Source organism: Chamaea fasciata, unplaced genomic scaffold (assembly GCF_029207755.1).
Source record: "Chamaea fasciata isolate MVZ Bird 193981 ecotype frontalis unplaced genomic scaffold, bChaFas1.0.hap1 SCAF_2, whole genome shotgun sequence".
Taxonomy (NCBI): domain Eukaryota; kingdom Metazoa; phylum Chordata; class Aves; order Passeriformes; family Sylviidae; genus Chamaea; species Chamaea fasciata.
In genome coordinates this window covers 48,396,401-48,421,521 of record NW_027094087.1, presented here as the reverse complement: position 1 = coordinate 48,421,521, position 25,121 = coordinate 48,396,401, and the positions used below count along the sequence as shown (strand labels likewise).

General features: G+C 35.3%; 1 protein-coding gene across 3 annotated transcripts in view; it reads right to left on the bottom strand.

Annotated features, from left to right (window-relative positions):
• The window catches only part of PDS5B (PDS5 cohesin associated factor B), a 98,797-nt gene that overhangs the window by 39,895 nt on the left and 33,781 nt on the right, over positions 1–25,121 (bottom strand). For all 3 annotated transcript variants that reach the window (XM_066175989.1, XM_066175987.1, XM_066175988.1), the window contains exons 7-15: positions 22,125–22,205; positions 20,245–20,385; positions 12,509–12,624; positions 10,728–10,822; positions 8,301–8,446; positions 7,246–7,397; positions 5,457–5,570; positions 3,906–3,987; positions 600–648 (exon numbers count right to left, since the gene is read on the bottom strand). In XM_066175989.1, coding sequence (XP_066032086.1) covers positions 600–648; positions 3,906–3,987; positions 5,457–5,570; positions 7,246–7,397; positions 8,301–8,446; positions 10,728–10,822; positions 12,509–12,624; positions 20,245–20,385; positions 22,125–22,205 — 976 coding nt within the window. The remainder of the gene's footprint in view (positions 1–599; positions 649–3,905; positions 3,988–5,456; positions 5,571–7,245; positions 7,398–8,300; positions 8,447–10,727; positions 10,823–12,508; positions 12,625–20,244; positions 20,386–22,124; positions 22,206–25,121) is intronic.

Genomic DNA, 25,121 nt, shown 5'->3' with positions numbered 1-25,121 from the left:
GGATTTGAAAACCAATTTTCAGAATTGTAAAGCAAGTTTTTCTTCATACTAGTTTAAATGCTATTGACACAGTGGGCCTGGAGAACAAAAAGTGTTACTTTGGGGTTGGTGGGTATTTCCTTGTCAATAGTTCAGTTCACACAGGAGTTCTTCAGTTTTTAAAGTGCTTTCCCTGCTACTGAAATCCAAACTCTTTTGCATTCCAATGATACTTGCAATACTAAAATCTCTGAAGACAGGTCAGTTAGTACATAGCTTAGTAGTTAAGTTAACATCTATGAATATATAGTCTATAATAAATGCTAAAATAGACATGAACACGCTAGATCATCAAGACCTTGCATTAGTCCACAATGCAGCCAAAATGCTATGTGATAGGCTTCATGACTGATGACTTCTTACAGTAAGACAGTAATTCTGCTTAGAGTTGCCTTCATCCTTAAAAGCATATTGCTTCATCACAATTATCATGATTTGCTTTAAATTTTACCTGTTGCAAAATGTCTTTTCATAAATTCACCCCAAAAGATTTTTAAAGCAAGAAAGCAATATAGTTCAACTGTAATTTATAGACACTGTAAATACTTTTACTGACTTACTTGTTATAACCATCACTTTTGAGAATATTGCTTTACTGCTGGCATCTGTCTGCAAGTCACAAAAGAAAAATGGATTAAGTAAAATTTTTACATTACTTATTTCCATTTGAATATTGAGTGAGGACGATTCCAGACTGCATTAACAAGTCAGCATCCATTCTGCTAACACATCAGTGTGTGAGAAATAAAAAACCACCACTGCAGATTCAATGTAGACACAGGAAGTAAAAGGTAGATCATCCCTACAGCATCAATTACACAAAATACTTTTATTACTTTTCAATCTGCCATGTAACTTATGAACAACACAAATGGGCTATTTCTGCAGTGTGTAGTCTCAGAAGAATGGCATCATTTTCAGGGCTCTTAGCTGTCACAGCTGAACTCACAGACAGACAAAAAAACCGATAGAAGACAGAAATCAGATAGCATTTACAAGATTCAAGTAATGCTGTCAGCAGATACAGATTTCCCATATTTGAACCTCCTGTGACTCAGGAGAAAAACAAAAACTGCTCTGCGGAGTTTCTTTCATCCTGACTGCTCTGGTCTCCTAATACTAGCTAAGTCTTCAAGTACCAGCTAACGCTCCCACCAAAAAGGACTGAGCAAGCTACTAGTAATTCAGCCAAACATCAAATAACCTGAGGCAGAAGTTTTAACTCGCAGTAGTATAACTCTATTGAATTATGACAGATTAAAGAAGTTGACAAAACATTTCTTTTTAGAAAATCTGACGTGGCACTTGATCTTCATAATCATGCATTCATCTGCAGCAAATGAAGATCATACTACAACAGACACAAACCAGCATTCACCTACTTTTCTACATATGAGCAGGGAAGGTTATGTATTTTATTTCTCTGTATACCACTGCTGTAGGAGAAAACAAAAGGAGCTGTGATTTATGCTTTCACTCTTCAGAAAAGTAACTCGTCTTAAAGGCAAGTTTGATGCCCCTTCTGTCTTAAGTCAGGGGAAATTATGACCAACAGCAATAAAAAGTTCCTTAACACATTTTCAGCCTCCTCAGTAGTGCTTCGTCTGAGCAGATTTTGAAGAGGGGGAAAAAAGGAGGATGCCCACAGAGTTTCAGTAAATGGCAGAAAGGTAGACTGGGAAGTTCAAAGATTTATAGTTACAGAATAATGTTGGTTGGCAGTGACTTTAGGTCATGCAGTTGAACTGCCTACTCAAAGCAGGATCAGGTTTTGCTTCAGGCAAACTTCAGTTGCATTTTAAATATTTACAAGGATGAAGATTTTGCAGCATCTCTGGGCTACCTGTTCCCATATTTGATTACCCTTACTGCAATTTTTATTTTTTTACTACCTAATCAAAGTTTCTTTGTGGTAACATCCGTACACTATTTCTTGTCCTATTCCTGTTTATCTCTGAGAGCTCTCACAATGCCTACACTTGGCACAGGGACAACAACTGCAGAACAAATCAACAACTAAGCCATAATGATTAAATTAAGAAATTAGACGTGAAAAAGCACACAAAGTCATCTTCTAACAGGTTACGATTTAATCTCAGTTTTGTTCCCTGAAAGGAAGAAATGTTTACATAGCTCTGAATTGCTGATGGATATTTGTCTCGATTACTACTTGGGCTGCATGTGATAGTCTGAGGTGCCACTGCAGGCAGCAAAACAGTTTTGAGTTGGGAAATTTTACATAATTGATTATGTCAACTTACACGAAGTTTTACTTATTTATTCTGGTATTGAGAAATAAAAGCAAACAAATGAACACTTTGAAAAACAGCGTTCAGCTCCCCCTCAGGCACATCTCTTCCCTGCTCTGAGCTATCACAAGCCATCTAAGTTCTCCCATGTAGTCCTGTTATTCAAGAGAATATCCAAGTGTAGAGAATTAGCCTTTAAGAGCAAAAAATGGGATAAAATCCAGATAGACAAATGCAAGCATGTCAAAAGCATGCACTGTCTTGAATGCAATGCCTATGCTGGCATCAAAATCTTCCTGGCAAATTCCATATCATATTTGATATTTTACAACTGAGAAAGAACTTTCACAACTCCCTGAAAACAAAAGGTGAAGTTGAAATTTCACTTTCAGCTGAAAAGCAGAAAATATCAAGGAACTAACTCATGTATTAAATGCATAGATGTATTTAACCTACACCAAAGAACATTAAACAGTACATGAAAAGCATTTCAATACAGTCACCAAAATACAATGAAGTATTGTTGTGTTAGCATTTACTGCACTAAAAATTTAATACATTACAGCATGTTTTTAATGCACTGAGTCAAAATTATTAATTTCACTGCAGTCTCTCCCTATTGGCATGACACTAGCATTTCTAAGCAGATACATTAGATAATCCAACCACACAGCTGCCCACTCTTCCTAGTTCAGGTAATTCCAGCAAATGGATAATCCTTAAATTTACCTCAGTACAACTATATACACATACTGAAAATAAAAATCACACACACAGACACATAGCAATTTGAGCATGGCAACATTTCCTACTCTGTAATATTTCTGTTAAAAAAGCATCAGATCAAACTTCTAGCATTAAAGCCAAGTTTTAATTATATTCCACACTATATCAAGAATTTAGTTTTATAACTTCCCAACTCCAAACATGAGTATGAACACAGATGTAACTGAAACAAACTGAAATTCACTTGATGAGAATATCCTAAATGCTCAATAAATTTTCATTTTTCCTTCTAAGAAAATCTGTAAACAAGAAAATTAAATTGTAGTCTGGTATCTCCAGTACATTATTGAAGAAATTTCTGAGAGGGAAGAGAAACAAGTAACCTGTTGGGACAAGTGTCCTGTTGGAACAAAAATATTTCAATTTCTTCAAAGTTACTAATTACACATAAGATAACAATTTAAGAGGGTTCATATAGGTACCTTTTCTTAATTACTTAATTTCACAGTCAAAAAAAAATATGCTGCTTTCTCCCTGTCCTGGCAAGATGGGACACTGGGACAAAATATTTTAGTATTAAATTACTGGCAAAACGTTTTAGGAACTTCTGTAATAGCCTTTTCCTCTTCAATTTTACAAACACAACGTATACACATTTCCTTCAGCAAATGTAGTCTAATGGAGTATCAGTTAACTTTCACAATATTTTCAACCTGCTATTACAAATAAGCTTGAGATAGCCAAATAAAGGGAATTTAAAAACAGTACATTACCTAAAACTGCATATTCACTTGGGAATAAAGATAAGTTGAACTCACTTTGGGTTGTTTAAAAACAGTACATTACCTAAAACTGCATATTCACTGGGGAATAAAGATAAGTTGAACTCACTTTGGGTTGTTTTATTAGGTCAACTAAATCCTTTACTTGATGTCGTAGCAGATTTTGACATTTCCACATTTCGTTCAATGCTCTAAAAATAGAAAAAATTAAAAGAATTGTCAAAATTTTCTATTCAAGGAATAACACAACTGTCCAAAATGAGTCTTTACAGTCTTTTCAATTTCAGACTCAGAAATGTACGTATCACCTAAACTTTCACTGCTGTGTGAGCAAAGGGCAAATATTTCCTAGTAGGGTAATATGGAAAATTTGCTTGGTCGTATTAGACTGAAACAAAGTGAGATTTTGAAACGAGTGTCATTTCAGATGCTCAAGTACACTGCCTTTCAAAGAAGAAGGAAATAACTAATCTCTGGTCCATTAAGAACTCATTTGTACAAGCCCGAAATGACTCTTCTAAAAACATACCAAGAAGTAGATTAAAGCAGATGTCTAAGATTTTTATCACCAAAACAAATATTTTTCTTGCAGATAGGAAGCAGCTACTAGATGAATAAACTGTGAAAAGTGGACATGATTAAGCTTATAAGAGATGCATGAAAGAAAATTAGCACACTTTCCAGGAATAGTAAACCATATAGAGGGTCACAGCCGCATTTACAAAACTTACAGAATCCACAAGTAAAAAAATCATTTCTATGTAAATAACTGAATAAATTATGTCTTTAAAATGAGTACTGCTGCACACAAGAACTGTAGAATTCAGAAGTTACCTGCTGCCTGAAATAACAAGTAACTTAAAAGAATCCATTCTGCATTACTAGAACAGTAACTTTTTATTTTTAATATACGATTAATGATTTCAGTCTGTTATAGTTGTTGTATCTTTGGAAAGGTAATACAAGAAATTCAATGGATTCCAATATCAGTTTTTTGTAGTATTGGAAGGCTTTGGGATCTTTTAAGGCATTCACATACAAAGCCTTTTCTAGTCTCTTTCACAGGAAAAAAAAACAACCCTCTATTTGATTTTGAAGTAACTGAGAACTACTACACAAAAAACAAAGTAAAACTATCTAAAATTAATCCAACTGTGACTATTACAGCAGTATAACTCTTGTTAGTTAAATTAGTTAAATGTACTCATTTTAAGCTGGAGAAGGCACATAATGTAATAATAATGGAAGGAGGAAAGACAAACAATAATTTTTTCTCATTCTTAAGTCACCTTGGCTGCTGCAACAAGCAGTTTGTTAATTAAGAAGTTGTCAGGTAAGATTAGGGCTGACCTACCATATCTATGTTATCTCTTTGCACACAAAAAAGGACTGGCATGCACTCAAGCTTCTTTCCAGATGTTTGACACTACTTTTTATAGCTGTTTAGGGTTGAAATGTACTGCATCTTGTTAGAAAACACCCTTTAAGCTTAGGGTTTTTCAAAATCTCACTCAAAAAATAGATATTATTTCCACATTCTGTTTTCTAATAGTTTATAAACTATTTCTGTCCACTGACTTAGGCTACTCATAACAATTCAGAACTACTTTACAATAATAGTATTTGTATTATTTTGCAAGTAGTAAAAAGCAGTACATACTTCACAGCATTTGAGTCCAGTGTCGCATAAAGGTAATACAAACACTTCATTCGTTCGTTCGTTTCCAAGTTATGAGGGACCATGTACTGAGCAAAAATGCGTTCAACAAGTAACCTGAAAGACAGGATTAAGACACTTAAGCTTTGCAGGAAGAACAAGGCCTGGAACTGTTGAAACATCAATTCAAAAATTCTCAGCCCCATATAGACATCAGTTGTTGCATAAAAAAATGGGGATATTCAAAAATCTAAAGGGTCAAGTTATTTGACGTAACTCAGCATAAATTAAATATAAAATTATCATTATAGAAAACTCAATGTTAATGCTGGCAGTAGGAGATTTAACAGATGACATAACATTATCAAAATCAGATGTATTATCTAGAAGAAACCAAACAATTTGAGAAAGATATTAATTATCAACCCAATAAGATGGTATCATTTAATTTTATTATGAGTCAGTATTGGGATAAATTCATGAATTGACCCAAATTAATTGGCCTAAAATAATACTGTTACTACTAATAATAATGCTTATAGGAAAAGAAATATCATGTTGATTTTATCACACAATATCATGAAGCCCAGAAGGAGAATTCACTTCTGCCCTTTTCTGGCCCCTTCCCCACAGCCTGAGTTTATCCCATGACTTTTGCTTCTGCAATATAAATGCAGGTATATTCCTAAGGGAATTATTAAAATCTTCTGTGTAACATGAAGTTCCTTCTGTGGAAAAAGGAGGAGAGGGCAGGCCTGACAGTTACCTAGAAAAGCCTGAGAAGAAAAAAAAATAGGGAAACCAAGCCCACACGCTACTCCTAAATTCCAAGAAGTCCAAGACTGAGGTCCAACAATGAGATCAATATTAATAGAATGGAGCAAACAGGTAAAAACCATCATGTATGTTTATGCTGGAAAAGAAAACAAAATTCCTTATGCACAGTTGGAGCAGGTGATCAAAACTCAAATCCAGCTAGTTTAAAAAGTTTAAGGAAAACGTCAGTGGTTAAGATTGGATGTAAGGATCCAGACAGTCCATTTCCATGTAAGGTACCATGAAATAACTACTTGTTTTGAAGATAACTTTTTGAGGTTTTGAATTTTTGGAAAGACTTGTATAGGTTTGCAAGGCCACTTGTATCTGAATACACTGTGAAGGCTCACTTCCAAAGCCAACACAATGACCTTGATTAGTCAAGGCAGATTTGTTCCCAGACTTGTTACCCGTGTGCAACCATCTCTTTTTCAATACCAACAACCATATACAAGACTACAGCTGGTATGACAGAGGCACTGCCTTCACCACAAATCCAGGACAAGGCCCTAAATCACAGCTTCTGTGTTACAGAAACCTAACTTTCTGCAGAGTGATATGGCTTGCCCATTGTCATGTGCTATCTTTAAAACACACAGGAACACGCAAATCTAAATCAACATTATTCTAGCACGTTTACTTACTAAATTTTAATATATAAATTAACAAGTTACTGAAATTCAAACAAAAATCCCCTCTACTGATGCAGTGGCAAAGTACACCTAAGACTTCTGAAATATTCCAACCTCTCACACCCTTTAGAACTACTTTCGGCCTTAAAATAAAAAATAAAAAAATAAAGTAGAAGAGAACACAGAACAGCATTTGGCTGCAGCTATATAACATAGAATCAAAACATACAGGATTATCAAGATTCCTCCTTCTCATCAGCACTAGAACACAAAGGAATAACACAACTTTATAACAAGTTACAACACTTAGCCACTGAATCACCCAGCTTTTAAAATTAACTTACCGGTCATCAATACTGTTTTGATAATATATATGCAGAAGTTTATCTTTGATCCATGATATCTGTTTTGCAGCTTCTTTTCCTGCTTCTGATTGCAATGAATATTTCTTGTATATCTGTGCAAGTCCCATCATAGCTTCCTTCCTCACTCTCCACTTGACAAAAAGAAATAGCAGCCAGTTTAGCAGTTCAAAATTTAAAACTGAAGAGACTGCAAAATTTTCTGTTAGGCATTTCCTATTCTATACCAAAATAACATAATTCGCAAAAAAGTTAAACTGAGTTCTGAGTGCAACAGTTCCTCATTAGGATGTATGTGGCATCATACTCATTACACTAAACCTTTCAACACCAATAACTACTCTACTAGTATGCCTCTTGAATTTAGAATTATAAAAGATTTAAGCCAACACCCTTTCTCACACTCTATACTCAGTATCTGCATTTCTGTTATGATAACAAGAAAAAGCATGTCACCAACTGAAAAATAAAACTGGGTGATAATTTCTGAAGTTTGCCATCAACAAACCTGTTTACTATGCTTTAAATTCAGTAGCAAACCACATAAATTTTACCACATAATGCACTATATCCAAACTAAAATTCAAGAGTGTTCAAACCTGAAAGCGACTACACTGATTTGCAGTCTTTCAGTGATCTAATTAAAAGCAGGTTATCTACAATACATATAATACATTCTGAAACCTGCTCAAAAATTTCTTAAAAAAATGCTAGAATGTTGTTAAAATGGTTTTATTTGACTCAAAAGTTTTACTAGACCAGACAACTGGAACAACATTCTTGTGTTGAAGCCAATTTAATTATTTAAATCATATCATCTTAAATAAAATACAGCATAATGAAAAATGTAGCATTCTAGTCATGGGAAGAAGATACCTCACTAAATAGATTGCATCAAGATTTTTTGCTTTATATTGTTTTCATTTGTAATTTTAAAATCAGTACAGCATTTTTCAGAAGTGCTGGTTTTTAAAACGGTGAGTATTACAGTTTAGAAGTACAAAACACAGCTATTACCAATGCTAATTATGTCTTACCCGCTTGTCCAGTGTCCTTTCTCTGACAAAATTTAGCAGGTGATCATTGACAAGCAAAAGATCTTTTTTAGCAGCAGTAACTATGGATACTATAACATCATGCCGTATGGCCTCCTCAGGATCATGTGACCTTACTTTCAGATATTCTGGGGGAAAAAATAAGTGTAAGTATACAACTTCAGCTACTTTCCCCCCTAGACAGAAACAGAAATACTATTTCATTCTGTTTGAAGCATTAGCAGTAAGAAACCTATAGTTTTCGCCAAGACTAACTGAAATGTCAGTAAAACTTTGTATTTGCTTAGAATATTAAATATGTATATCACTGGCATTACTGAAATAAGAATTATGTGGCTACAATTTTTTTTATTATTATTTCTTATAGTAGTTACACTATGTATACACTAGCAACTCTCATAGCCAAGCAGGACTGGATCTGTAGAGTAGAACAGACTGTGCTTGAGAACACACTAACTACACCATATACATTTTAAAGTCTTACATCAGGCTAGAGGCTACTCTCTTCCTGCAGACTCCATCCCCTTTGGCTTCTAGAGCACATTAGTTGCACTCCTGCTCCCAACTTCTGTATTATCCACAAGAAATCTAGTTCACCTGCTCCAGGAACACTCAACTGTATGAGCCACATAAGCATCATGAGCAGGGACACATCAAGAAATACTTCAAACTATAATGCATCTTTAGACACATCCCAGTTTACCCATCCTAAATAATTCTTATAGATTATTCTGGTACACTGCTACTTATTGACTAAGACCAATAATCTTATGCTATCAACACTTGAAAACTTACACTTTTAGTTGTCAAATTTGTTAGCTACCTACTGTCACTTTAAAAAACTGACAAATAAAATACCAAAGTTCATTTATCTTTTTAGCGGTATTTTAGGTTATTTTAGAAGCACAAAAGGGTAGAACACACACACAGAAGTTAAGATTGCAGTTCACTGCATACATCAGCATCACACTGAGAACTTTAAGAAACTTTGCAAACTCAAACTTTGAATGGAATAACCAGAGGTTACTGTTCTCTCATCACTGTTCAATGACCAGTGAAAATTTTCAAGTCTCATCTGAAACACTGGCCATTAACATTACTGGTAATCAGCCCAAGTGTCAAAAGAGCATATTTCAAAATAATGCTTTGCAGTCATGGAGGCTATGAAATTTTACATCCAAAAAAATCCTCTTGTTTCACAGGAACATAAACTAAAACAAATGAAAAATACTGCCATTACACAAAACAATTCTTGTCTCCAATACCAGTGAGCCACAGAAATTTTTCAACAATTTGACTTTGATAAGCACTGTAGGGAGAGAGAGGAGGGGCAAGCAAAATTACATTTCCCAGAGGATACCATTAGAGGGGGCACAAAGTCTTTCTGCAATGTAAAAAAAAAAAATAAAAAAAATAAAAAAAATAAAAAAATTGAAAATATAATTCTGATAATCAAAAATGAAAATATTTTTACCATTCCATTAAGGAAAGACCCAGAACCTTTTGGGTTTTTTAAGATGGTTTAACAATTCAGAACCAAAATATTCTGAGTTGGGAAGGGACCCACAAGTGTCACCAAGTCCAACCCTTCAGTGAATGGCCCATATGGGGATCAAACCTATGACCCTGGTGTTCCACGCTCCACCCACAGAACTAATCTCTGGACCACACTGGAACTACAGGGTGACTCAAGCCTGTCTCTGTGTCCAATTTGACAAATACTCAGCAAGCAGGAGAGCAATCCCATGCTCTTTACAGTCCTTTTAACTCTCTCCTTAGACCAACTAGGCAAAGATATTGCCTCAAAAAAAACACAAGTAGGAGTTCAGTGATGGGGGGAAGATACAGTTTACAAAGCAAATCAATCAATTCTCATTAATTACACTTTTTTTTTTAAGACATGGGGAGCAGCAAATACCAAATGCTTCCATTGATGCCAGTTGCCTTCTTCCTACAGAGCTCCTGAATTACAGGCCGTGTACGATCTGAAGGAGGTGGAACTGTGAAGCTGCAGTCAGTTATGTGGACTGTTATGTTTTAGATAGTGGCTGTATAAGACTTAAACATTTCAGCTTTATGGAACTTAAGTCTCCCCTATGCACCCTAATTAATAAATGCAAGACCATTAGGTTAGGCTGTCTTTACCTGATCCCATGGTGCTTAATTTCAGCAGCAGTTGGGAATGCAACTATTGTATGAGAGGGAGAGAGATCTCTCTGCTGAGGCATTCTTTGTGCACAACCCCCTCAGCCTGAGAAGCAACACCGGAAGCAGGGACTCTGACATAGAACTCCACCATCAATTAGATCCTCCACAACATCTGACAGTATTACTAAGGATTACAACTGGCGTTTTTGACTCTTCCAGGAGACTTTAAACGGTGTTTTAACATTATAATAAAACTGATACCTGTTAAGTCCTTTGCCAGATCAGGGTGGTTCATAAGGCAGTGACTTGCAAATTTCACACATTCAAGGCGAATAGGTACATGGATATCATTAAACCTAGTTAGAAAGAAGACAATCAATTACAACAACAAAAATTCCACTTCTACCAAAGCAATTTTTCAATTTCTACACAATATCAAACACTTCTGAGAATGTTTTTTATGATTCCCATGCATGGTTACACGCATAAAGGATCCCTGATTTCACGGTTGTCTTCAGCTTAAAAAAAATTTCCTTAACTCATTTGTTGATACATGTTCTGAACATTTAAACAATTATCTTCTCCTGGTACACATTAAAAACTCCCAACCAGACAAAAAACTATTAGATGTGTGACATATTTTAATTCCTTTAGTGTAATGCTACACATAATTAACCATAAGCCATGTATCAGAAATTCAAAATTTTGTAAGACTGTGACACTCATACTGCATGACAAACAAACAAACACACATTTAGTCTATTACAAATTTCTTCTGAGATGAATCAATTAATAGGATTTCACTTTAGAAGACCAAATCAGATTTGATGCTTGAAAACTAATATTTTCTCATTTTTAACTTTTATATAAGTCATTTTAACAAAACTGTTGATGCTTAGTTACAGACAACTCTTGCAAAATTAAATGCATTTTCAAGCTACCCTCAAAATCCTTGGTATGAAACAATTTAAAATGTAATTTTAGAACACTGTGGCTGTTGAAATGTTTATTTATCAAATAAATAGATTTTAAGGAATACCTGTTTTAGGAAAAGTCAGGTATGCTTTCAAAATCCAGAGATTTTAATGAATGCTTCCTTCAATAACACAGCTATTATAAATTTGTGAAAATCTTTAGAAGTAGTAACTGCATATATGTGATTCATAACTAGTAGAAAACAGTTATTGTGAATAAAATGCACGTAATCACATTGTAACACAATGAAGCATTTTCCTTTGGGCCCAATCAGATGTGGTATTTTTTGATGACATTTCATGTTTTAAATAGTTGTATACTTTCAAGCAAAATACCATGCTTCAATTAAATTTCTTTTATTCTTAAAAGTAGCATTCCTTTGAGGACTCTGCTTTTCATGACTGAATGCTATATTATAAACTATGGTATTTGTGATGCCTTTTAGACTTCATCCTCTTTTACTCAAATCAAAGGTATTTTCTTTCTAGTAGCCAAACTTCAGTTTCTCCTGACTACAAGCTCCAGCTGTATTTTCTACCTCAAACTGGCAGAATGTTTCAAAAAAACAGAAGACTAAGTATGTTTGCAGCATTGTAAATACTACATACTTCTTTTAAGGTACTCCTACCATTAAAAAAAATTGAAACTCATACACAAAGAGTATAAAAGCCTCACAAGCACATAAAAGCCTCAAAAGCAGTATCAATATCACCTGACACTAAAAATGTCTTTTGATGCTGTTTTAAAATTAATCCATCACTGAATAGCATCACTTGTGAAGAAATTAAAATAAAGTATTCATTTTTTCTTGACAATGGCAATAAAGCAATAATTTTTTGAAAAGCAATGAACATTCAAGGAGACGATTTGTAAACGTTCACTCTGCAGAATGACAAATGTGGAAGATAGGTGTAAAATTGCTTTAGCATTAGCTGCCAGATCTCAGATAAAGCAGCAGGAGGGAATTCACACTTAGCTGGGTCATGTTAAAAAAAACCCCAAACCAACTGCATTTGACTTCATTGAATGTTTTTCCTCCCTGGACAGGGAACTAAACCAGAATATACCTCCCCAGGTAGCACTGCCAAAGTGGTTTGTTTTGAGATGCCAACTCCGAATCCTTCGCCCCAAACATTTTTGCTAGAAGTTTCACAACCTGCAGACGTTCTTCATTGTCATTGCTCTGGAAAATGAACAGATTTTTTTTTTAATTTAAAAGGAAAACTAACTCAAAAACCAGACTTCTGTTTTGTATAGTTTTTATACCAATACACTCAGGTATGTCTAGATATATCACAATACAGCTCAACAGACTTCTCTTATATACTAATGCCTATCTCAAGACAAAAACTCTTCATTATCTTTGTCAGAAGACAAAATAATAAAGACTGTGAAAATGAAAAACAATGCAGAGACAAAAAATGTTGTGAACAAAGCCAGCTGAAAAATACATCTTTTTAACACTTATTTATAGTTTACTGATTGTTAGGAAATCTGATACATGCCTGTACAAATTCAGACACAACACAAAGCTTACTAAAGTCAAGTCTATGCTTGTCTGCACATAAAAATTTACAGTTCTATAGAACAGTGCTTAATTGCTTAATTAAAAATATTAGTTAAAGATAACAGCTTCCAGAATACAAGTTTCCAGAGATCATCAGATTAAGTACCCAAGATCTGAGATCCATAGGATGAGGTCCTGTATTTGAGCCTATATTCAAAACTGCTGAGGTACAACAGATAGTCTTTCTTTTATATTTAAAATGAACACTAACAATGATAGTGGAAATATACTGGAGAAGGCCATGTTTTATCATTGTTTTGCATTACATTCTTTAATACAACACAGTATGAGAACCTTCATACCTTTGGAAATGTATGCTAACATTTATGCGATCAGAATGTACTTACTGATCACCAATTTTTTTCCTTTGCTTATTAAAGCCAAGGAAGGAAATTCAATTGGCTGCAACAATTCCTAATTAATATAAATTAATTTTAGCTACACCTTTTCAAGATATTATTAATCCCTTATTATTTCTTGTTTTTTTCTGATAAAAGATAAGAACTGTGTAGAATACTGCCTTTTTTTCTAGCATCTTTGAATTCTTATGTAGTTCAGCATGCCCTTTTGAACATGAACAAGAAATAAGAGCACAATATAGCTGTCAGAATTATTTTATATGACACCACAGTTTTAGAGACAAACTATTTCTCCTGACTCAATACCATAAAAGGGCTGAAACGTTTCCCAGCATGTCTTTTTAATTCAGAACCCTAAGAACAGTAAAAGCATTTGTAAAATCCTTAAAGTAACAGAGCAAGAGAAGTGAAGGATGAAGTAATTTCTAACAGTGATATATTACTACATTACAAAAGACTCATTATTTTGAATACACTTTAGCATTAAGTATTCAAAGCATTAATAGCAAATCCATTAATATGTTTTTTTGCATTTGACTAATTTTTTTCCGATTAACATTCACATTGATGTTACTGAAAGCATTTTACAACCACCTCCTCTTAAGCTGCAATAAATGATAGTTTTTTCTTAATGAGTTTCAGCCCATTACACTATAAATTCTTATTCTGTGGGCCATGGTTAAGAACTTCTAATTTTTTTTTTTGCCTACATTAGTCCAGCCTCCATGAGTCACATCCTATCTACTCTTGTTTAAACAAACAAAACATTAAAATACTAAGCCTCCTTGAATTTTCTTTTAAGTAATCAACAGACTCAGAGCAAGATGCTCCAGAAGGTGGAAGGAAGGAGCTAGGCGTAAGAGCTGGGAGCACACTAAACATTCAACTACTTAATTATACAGCCAGAAATATAGAGGAAAAATAATACAGCCAAACAGAACAAAACAAACCCAGAAAACAAAAAACCCTTAAAATATCCTTAATTAATTAGTTGCAGAAGAAGGTTTCACTGTATCAGCCACTAATCCAATTATAAGACAACCCACTTGTGTTTCTAGTCCTGTAGTAGAAACAACAAATACTTGTGATTATGGACCTCGGTATATAATTATTTGGTCCTTTCTAACTTTTGTGCCCTGGTGTTGGCTTCCTTGAAACAGTTATATACACTCCAAGGGTTAACAAAAATAAGCCTCAACTTACTGAATGAATACATTGCTGCTATAGTCTCTCTCCTTTATTCTACTTTAATCTCCACTCTTTTTCTGGGGGTGAAAAAAGGGAGCATCAAAGTCTGAAAAAAATCTCAGTCTTTCTCCATTCTACGAGACACTCTACTTGAGGAGTCACACCCTTCACCTCTCAAGTAAATCCAGCACTCTTAATAGCGCTCCATCATGACTTGTCAATACAAATTGACACCGAACATGGATATTTTCAGTTCTTCATACATGGTCCCAGCATACAGGCAGCTGCTCTTTGGCCTAGACATTTGAGTCTGCCAGTAAGAGCAGCTGAAGCCAGTCAGATTGTTACCCGTACTGAGCCCAAAAGAATAGGCAGCACTCAGGATTTGGAGAGATTTGAGAGTAAGAGGTGGACATGTAACCTGAAACTTCTGTAAATTTTAATCACCAGATCCAGGAAGAAAGGCAGCTCTAAAATAAGAAGTTAACCTTTTATTGACTTTATTAATTACATCATACTGGTTCAGTAAAACAGTAAGATAAAAGCTTAAACCCCATGACAATTATTTCTAAAACAGTCCATTCATGAGCTTTCCATTCTCCTGAACATTTAAATGTTATTTGCTTTCTGTAACAAATTTTTCAAAATTCAAGTATGAAATTTGAAAAAAGTTTCTTTCCTTCAGTTTCTTCTACAAGCTGACCTATACAATAATACATTCTTAGCCATAATGCTTCTGTGCCAGTACTAAATCTCTAAACACACCACCTTAAAAAAACCAAGATCAGGCACAAATGACTGACCCTCAAAGAAGAGGTCAAATTAAATAAATATAGTCCTCATTCTCCTGTTCATTTCCTAGACTCTTTTCCATAATCAGGCAAAAAACCAAACTACTATTAAGATGCAGCCATGATTTCACACAGGTCTTACAGAGCATAACAACAGAGTTCTGCCACCTGAGAACACAGGAGCTTTTCCTTTACATAAATCTATAGAGGTGGGGCAGGTTGACCCCAGCCAAAAGCCAAACACTCACCAAGTTCCCCTCTCATTCTTCTCTCCAACAGAGTGAGGAAGGGAAGAGAATGCCCACAGATCAAGAGGACAAGAGCCCAATAGGAAAGAAAAAGCTATGTGTGCAAGCAAAGCAAAAAGAGGAATTCATTCGCTACCTGCCATGGGCAGGGAGATGTCCTGGCAGTTCCTGGAAAGCAGGGTCTCCACTCATAGAGGGCTCATTTGAAAAGACAAACAGCATGAACACAAATTAATCCTTTCCTTCTCCTTTCACTGATCTTTTATCGCTGAGCACATTTCCCCTGTCAACCTTCTTTCTACTCAGCCTACTTGAGGGGAGGAGGAGTGGCACAGAGAGAAAGCCTTTACCTGTGCCTTTACTGCTGTACCAAAACGGCAAGGTGCTTCAACACTAGGTGGCCACATCGTTTACATCCCAAATAGTGAGTAGGTTCAACAGTATTTCTGAGGCACCTACACTTTCTCACAAGTTTCATGCTAAGAGTCTTTAATCCATCTATACATAGTCAAAAATTTATTTGGTCTCTGATGAGAAAGCCCTTCAATTCTACCCCCATTCAAAGACACAGACAGTCTACAACCCTAAACTCATGAAGATACACCAGAAAGCTTACTGCCAGAAAGAGCACAAAAAATTTCACAGAGATGGAGAGCAAGAGATTTTATCCTGTCAGGTAATGAGTCACAAACTCAAAGATGGTTGTTTACATGCTCAAACTCTCATCACCCCCAGAGACTGGGAACAAGGCAGGCCAATGAACCAGAAGGCAGTGGAGATGGCTCAGTGAAGCTCACCTGGTGGTTAGGGGAAAACCATTATCACTCCATTTTCAAAGCAAGCCACAAAGCCATAGGATCATAGAGTCATAAAGGTTGGAAAAAATAAAATCCTAAAGATCCTTGAATCCAACAATTAATCAAGCACCACCATGTTTACAAAGAAACTATTACATTCACTTCCCTTCTCAAAACTTTCAGAGAGAGTGATTCCACTAAGAAGCCTGTTCCAATTCTTGACAAGTCTTAAAGTAAAAAAATGTTTCCTAATACCAAATCTAAGCTTCCCATGGTGCAACTCGAGGCCATTTCCTCTGGTCCTGTCACTTATTAGCTGGGAGAAGAGACCAACACCCCCCACTTTGCTACAGCCTCCTTTCAGGTTGTTGTAGAATGAGTGATAGGATCTCCCTCAAGCCTCCTTTTCTCAGGGCTAAATGTTTAGAAGCAAAGAAATAAGATATTACACAGACAGTCTGTTTCATGTACAAAATGTGCAACTAGAGGTAACATTGCTGATACCAGGAGGAATCCATTCAAATTCATGCAGTTTTACACCTGAAATGAAGCTTGCACCTCAGCTTTCAAGTGAGCTACAATACTTGATGTCTTTCTCAGATAAGTCTATCATGAGTGTGTACTTAATCTGACCAAAATTTGTTTTCACTTTCTGCTTTTGAAGTCAAAAAAGAAATGTGTATTTTCAAAAATACAAAGAAAATTACTAAATTTGGCTTTGTAAAGCACAGATAATACGTTCCCTTCCATGTGTTCAATGTATGCAAGATGAGATCATTTTGGCACATCTCCACAACTCAGTTGTTCACACAATCACAGCTTCCCTTCAACACTGGACACAAGAGGAAAGTTTTTCACCGTGAGATCAATCAGCCACAGGAAATGGTAGATTCCCCAATATTGGGCATTTTAAGATCCAGCTAGACAGAGTGCTGCGCCATTTTGTCTAGACTGCGCTTTTGCCAAAAAAATTTTATCCAGATGATCCTTGAGGTCCCTTCCAATCTGGTATTCTGATTCTGTGATCATCTGCTAAGGAATAATACAAATCTCCTAAGCAGCAAAGCAGCAACATGACATTCTGGAAAACACTAACTGTCCCACTACCTCCTAAGCACTACTGGAGTATTTGTGTCTAGTTTGCCTTCTATTATCACAACTCTGTATTCAAGAGCCAAATCAGGCGATTTCATAGAACAGAAACTGGATGTTCCCATGAAACTATGTATTTGATCTAAATATACTTTACAAACTTTTATTTAAATATCTAGTGTCCATGGTAAGTGAGCTCAGAAGGACAAAGCTCCTTAACTGGGCATACAAAGACACAGTACTATGTGTCAAATCCAGAAAAAGACAAAATCACTGAATCAAGCTTTGAATGATATGCAGGGCTCACTGAAGCTCTTGGCTACTGTTAATTTTTATTCACCTTTATTGAAAAAGACAACTCCCCTCTCCCAGTTTTCAGTATGGGCTATCATGCATTTTTTTCCTTTATCAGCCACCTGACCCAAGGCTTCAGCAAGCTTAACAGGGTTACTGCTGTCCAGTTTCTTCTCACTCAAAGCAATAAAAAATTAGCTGTCTTCAACCATAATCGCTCTGAGTTTCATTGAAATCACACTCTCTTCTCAACACACTAATGAGCTATTTACCTGAATAAAGTGAATTAAAAAATGTCGACACTTGCTGCAGCTGTTCAGAATAAAGCTAAAGCTATTGTTGGAGTGGAAAGTATTTAACCATTGCTGGCAGGTCTGCATGTAGAATGAACTTGTGTCAATCTCAGAAAAAAACACAGGTTGACTATATTTCATCAATATTTTAGAACAGTTATCTTCAAAATACTGTTCTCACCACAGAAAGAAGTTTAAGAACCCTCAACTCATTTAGAGCCATAAAATGATTTGGGTGGGAAGGGACTTATAAGGACATCGTTCAACCGCCCTGCCATGGACAGAAACACCTTCCACTAGACCAGGCTGATCAAAGCCCCACCCAATGTGGCCTTAAAAACTTCCAGAGATGAAGAACCCACAAGTTCCCAAGGGAACCAGTTCCAGCATCTCAAAATTTAAACTCGGTGTACCCTATTCCAAAAAGAGGTGCTTTTTTTCTTCTTTGAAAGATGGGTCATTTGACAGCCAATGGGGGAAAAATAGGCCTTTTTTTTTTTCTTATAACCTAAAGTATCAAAACACACACCTGGAGTAACAAGATGATTACAGTGCTTCTGGAATAGCTACAAAGTATATTGAGTTCAAGAATACATCAATAAGTAAGAGTGGTAAGAATGTAACTATGAAAACATACACATCTCCTGGAAACATTGTTAAACTGAATCTTGCAGATATCAAGTATGAACCACTTACCCTTAAGGGTTCAGACCACAGTGAAAAAACTACACTAAGGATGAAGGAGACAGAAAGCAACAAAATACATGTACATCATCTAAAAAGAGCATACTAAACAAAGAACAGAAATGCAAACATTAAAAAATGTGCTGTAAATTAAGAAGTACAAAGAAAACATAGAAATGCTTAGGGCTGAAATCAACCAGCTGAAGAAACAGACCAAAATTTTTTCCAGTGTGGCAAAAGAGTTAACAAAAACCAAAAAACACACTGAAAACAGCACAAAAAAATATTTAAAATTACATCAGTATTGAAAATCATGAACTATGAGTCAATGAAGGAAGTAGGACAACAAGTTAAGAACCTGCTAAATTTAGTGGACTTCAAGATGGGAAGCGTACTGCAATTATATACTATTATGGTAGCAGGTAACATCAAATATCCTGAAGAATACCTACAGCTGCAGAAGTACTATTTTTATTGGAGTGAGAATGATAATTGTTTGTCACCGGTAAGAACAGGAATTAAAGGCTGAAAAAAGGTCTACTTGGAAGACACAGACAGCAAGCAGTAAATTGAACCCCACTTCTCTTGGAAATGTGAATGGAGTGATAAAAACATTTAAAAAACCCTCACCCAACAAGTGTAGCGTGCCTGACTAGCAACATCAGGGAAAATTAACAGGCATGAACAAGCCGCTATGATAATAAATATTACAATAAGAAGAGGCCAAAGGTGCTACAAACCTAAAATCTGTCCTTTTTAATAAAAATACATTCAAACTTACAAGTGGCCCATTGCACATCAGCTCTCAAGTTTAGTAACAGATCACATACAAATGGACTAGTATTAATCTAATCACACTCCTCACAGAAATCCTGTGGAATGACAGATGATAGAAAAAAAAGTAGTGCAAAATAAAGGGAGAACCAACTACTACATTGCATTTGTCCAAGCGATGGAGACACTTTCAAAAGGAAGTCAGAAAGAAAAATACCCATTAAAATAGAGAGCTAGCACCTGCTATCCTCCAGACATATGAAACGAGCCTGAAAACATCATTGCAGCAATTACTACAAGACATACAGATGCATTCCAGTTGTCTGCCTACATCTGTCACAGAACTACAATTTGGACAAAGTTATTAGTGTACATATACTCAAAATATTAGGTCTTTCACAATGAATAATAAGTAAACCCAGAAATAAAATGGGTCAAATTCTCAAGTCACCCAAAAAATGGTGTTATTGCTTGAAACATACAAGTCAAAACCATCTACCAACCAAATCCCAAATATATACACACACACATACTGTAGGTTAATACACCTGAAGTTAAATTACATTTTTGAGGAGTTTTATGGGTTTTCCTTTAAACAACGCAGAGAAGGTAATCCGAAGAACTTGTCAGTAAAAAAAACCAAACAAACAAAACCAAAACAATAATGGTCAAAGCATACATGTTTCAAATACACAGAAAGGGTAGGAAGTGTTTACCTTAAGTTTGAATTCGAGCTGTGGTAGAACAGAAAGCAAGAGGTGGCTGTCAATATTGTATAACTCCAAAATCAAATCAAAGACATGCTCTGACAGGTCACTAATTGATGTTTTACCAAGCATGAGGACTTGATTAAAGAACTGGAAAACAAAACAGATTACACATCAACAACGAGACTATACGTGCACTCTTCTAAATTCTAAAACATTAAATCACTTTTAATATTAAAAAGTTAATTTTACTACTAAAAGAAAAAGGATGGAAAGTGGCACACATAAATCAGATTTCCACAGCAGAAGTCTTAAAATATCATTGTCTTCTATCAAGTATTATACATAAAGGAAAACACATTAAACATAATGTTTAGTCCAGCAGGCCTAAAAATAATTTAAGAAACACAACTTTAAAGGAGTTTCAATGCATCATATCTTTTAATAATGGGGTTATATTCAGAGTTATTCCACTACTGAAAACAGTAATTTGAAAAGTATTCTAATATTTAAAGCAAGGTTGAAACAACTGGCTAATTACTAAACTACTGAGGATAAGCTGACAGGATAATGAGTTGAAAGTAAAAGAATAGGATTTGGTAACTGGTTGTTCCAGAATTTGTATTTACAAGCAACATAATGCAACTGTAAAGCAAATATTCCTTCTCAGTAAACTTGGCGTATTTGAGAGAAACTTCATACTTCTCTCATTAAAAAAAATATTTCCACACTATTTTCAACTATGTCCTCTCTGATGGGTAAGAAGCAACTAAAGAGGAATATACATAATACTGCACATTTTATTGTAAGTTAAATACTGTCTTGAAGAAATGTTTTGCTTTTCTGTATACAGAGTTGCCAGGACACAGATAATCCTGGTTAGGAAAATAACTGTTACTGTGTTTTTAATGTACCTCAAGAAAAAAAAAATTAAAACTGCAAAAGACTTCTCTCCTGCGAGAAAGAAAAAAATAAAAGAAGACTCTACATGCATTCTTCCCATGAAGGAAGATTCTTATTGTGCAGACTTCCTCAAAGCTCAGAAAACTTCACCCAGTTTGTAATCTAACCTTACAGGTGGAACAACATTGAAAACACATTCCCATGTAGCAACACAGCAGGTTTGAAGTAAGAGTGTTTAAAAATCTCACTAAGTACCCACTTTCTAAGTGTTACAAGTCTGAAAGTAACAGAAAGCATTGAAGGTTTTCTATTGTTTTCAAGCTCCTGAGGTTTTGGATAGATGCCGTAAGACCTGCTAAATCCTCAACTGCTTAAAAAAGAAAAGAGGGGTTTTTTTTTCTATTGTGCAACTCAAGTTAGAGCTCTGATCCCTCATCCCTCTTCTATTACAGTGTCTATGATGTCTACATTCAACTCTGCTACAATCCTCAATCCTCTTGATTTTCTTCTTTACTACCTATTCTTTGATTGCTTCCTCTTCTGCTGTTGTGATAACAGCACTAAAATTTTGCTCTGTCTTCAACTCTCTTCACTCTAAATAGTCTTATCTCCCCACCAAAAGACAAATTTTGCTACAGAAACAATGTTTATATATCTTTATCAGAACAATATATATAAATGCACTTGGTCTTCCAGTCACTCTAAGGATTGAATCACAAGGTCTTTCAAGACAGCAGAAAGTAAATTATCCATTGCATTTCCCAAATCTCAAGTATTAAGTACTTAATAGTTTCTATATGGTAAAGAATTAGACTCAAAAGGACAGGTTCCTTAATTAACACAATCATTCTCTCAAAGAAAACTGACAATCTGTAAGAAGTTATTGTTTCAGTCCTTTTTGTTTTTTCATACAATTCGTTCTTTTTATAACACAGTTCAGTTACAGGAAGTATTGATTTCCATGTTTGTTTGCAGTCCTCACTTACATTAGTAATGTATGGTTCAATTGCTTGCGCCGTCCTCTTTAGTAAAGCTTTTGCCAAATCATAGGCTTGCTTGTTTAAATTCTGAGGGAAAAACAAATGAACAAAAAACCAGAGAGTTATAAGCACATACATTTATCTAAACACAAATCCAGGAATTTAAAGCCATCATGTACTGGTAAATACATTAAAGAAATGGCCTGTTCTTTTTATATTTTCATTAGTAAAGATAATATAGTAAAAACAAAGCTATCCAAAACAAAGCTTCGTAGTGTCCACTGGCACTACTGAGAAAAATTTTAAAAAACTCCTGTCAGATGAGGGCTTACTTTCCAGTTGCGCATCTAAAACTGATGCCCCGTGAACTCAGTGCCTGCATTTTAGTGCTCCTCCTTATCAGTTTCCCCAAAAACCAGGAAAGTGATACAAAGCAACACAAGGGCATTTACAGTCACCACAGAAGTGAGACTTTGAACAGGAGTACAGAAAATGCAATTCTGCCCTTGCATCAAGCAGCCACCTGTGAACCACCATTAGAGCCTCTCCATGGCACCACCCAAAGACAGACACAGACACATTCTGTTGTCTGACACAGCAAAGAAAAAAACCCTAGAATTTCAGTTTATGGGAAAATAAAAATTAAACTAATACAAAGAATTTAAAAAACATACCCCCCTCTTCAACATGCCTACCCTTCCATTTGTCTAATTGGGTTATTGCTCTATCATTGTTTTCTCCCTTTCCCTGCACACATTCTCCACGCTCCAGTTGTTACATCCTTTCTCCAATTTCTATATCACAATTATTTTTCAAAAATTTTCAGAAGAAAATGCAACTCAGCCCTTGTGACACCCACTGGCAGAGCTGATTAACACAGAGAAAAACGAAGAAAAAAGTCCTCAATATACAAGAATATGTAGTATTTTAACAGCTAAAAAAACTCTACAAAAATATAGATTCCACAATTTTTATTAGTCTTGCAATTTGAAAAACTCAGTATATTAAGCTTATAATTCAACAGTAAAAAGGGGGCAGTCTGTGCCTGCTTTTTAAAAATACTTCTCACCATAGAAGGAAGAGAACTTCTTTTAGCACAATGAAATGCAAACACAAGATGTCTTGCCACACCCAGAGTATTTCTTTACCTGGATACTCTTGGTTCTTTAGAGTTGTCTGAATGAAAGAGAGGATTTGCAAAGATATGGAGAATACTGCCTGAAATTTAAAAACCCTATGGAACTATAGGCTTCTAAACAGCAGTTTAAACAGCAAGAAGAGATTAATATTTTCTGAAAATATAAAACAATAAAAGTCTTTGACTTGCCTACTGATAGAATTAAGTCCGGTGACTGAACGTGAAACACTACAGAGACTCATTGCCTGAGGTGTCTGTCTTACTCAAAGCCAATACAGACGGTGACTAAAAATTCCAATTCTGGAGAGATACTTTAATATATAAAATACTTTCATCCTATTACAAAAGTGTACAGTTGTTCCATGTGCCAGAAAAGAGAAAACACTGCATGCTGGAATGTTCTTCATAGTCACAATAAAAAAAAAAAAAAAGAGGTATTTCCACTGGAATCATTTGTTTTCTGTTATTCAGAATCATAATGATTCAGGAAATAAAAGGCACAAATAACTATAACAAGGAATGAATGTATGCCACTTGCAATTCTTGTTCTGATCCTTCTTGACTTCACAGTTCAACTCCAGCAACACAAGGAAAACCACTTTCACCTGGTTGAGAGGGAACTCTGGATCATGAGCAAGATCTGATTTAGTATACAAGTCAAAACAGCAGACCTAGCACAGAAGAGTTCCAACAGGTAAATCTATTCTGATTCACATTAAATACAGTTTCAGCTTGTATCTTTTGCCCAGCAGTTCACTTCAAAGCTTAATGTTTCCCAAGATAAACGCTAGAAGTGGTTATTTGCAGCCCTGAGTAAGAAAGAAGGGTAATGCAAATATCTATCTAAAAAAAGCTCTAAAGAGAAAAAATACTCTATAGAGCACAAGCGGCCTCAATGCCTCATGTACTTGATTTAATAGTGCCAATAATCATGGCCCCCAAATGTCCAGAGGCCCCACTTTCTGAAAATAACAATATCAAAGAAGTCTTAAAAGCATATGAGAATTTTTCTTCTCATTTTCCAGCTTCAGGATAAAAGCAGAAACAAGCAAAAGTAGCACTGCCTTAGGTGAAATGAAAACAAGAGAAGCCCAGCCTTTACCAAGTTCAAAGACCTTTTACAGAACCAAACCTTCTAATTCAACAGTCACAAAAATATCCTAAACTTGCTTGTCCTGAAGGAGAAATTTTAAAAGGAATTTAACAATTTTTTTCTGTTTTTAGATAAGCTCTCCTAGCACTATCATCTTTACAATCTTTCCATATGTTTGGAAAGAAAATTGACATGCATTTCAAGACCTTTTAATGATTTAGGAAAGCCCTCACGATGGGGACAATTATCTTAATCAGGATGCCTTTAGGAGCATGTAAGCATCCAGTAGGCATAAGGGTTTTAGAGCCTTGAGTGGGGTAGAAACAAAGCCATCAGCTGGCAACATTATTTTTAAAAAATCATTAGCAATTTCTACATCTTGAAGGAAAAAAACAAAATAAATATTGATTAATAAGCAGAAACCAAAGAACCACACTTGAGAAGGCAGAACACAAATCTTCTGCAAGAAAACTGAAGTGACATTTAACATCTGAACCAGACTTCTCCCCCAAAAACATCCAGTTTTGTTTCAGAAAAGAATGTTAATACACAGTGGAGAACCTTTACATTTTTTAAAACCTTGGGAGATCTCCAGCAATAACATCTGAATAGAAGCTATCTTGGTCAACCACAAATTCTCTCCTTTGCCTAAATTTCTACCATGATTTTAAGGCATTTGTTGCTGGTATTTCAAGCTTTTTATACTTGGGGAAGACATGAACAGTTTTGCCAACTCGTTTTTCATACCTGCTTTTCTCTAAAATGACAAACT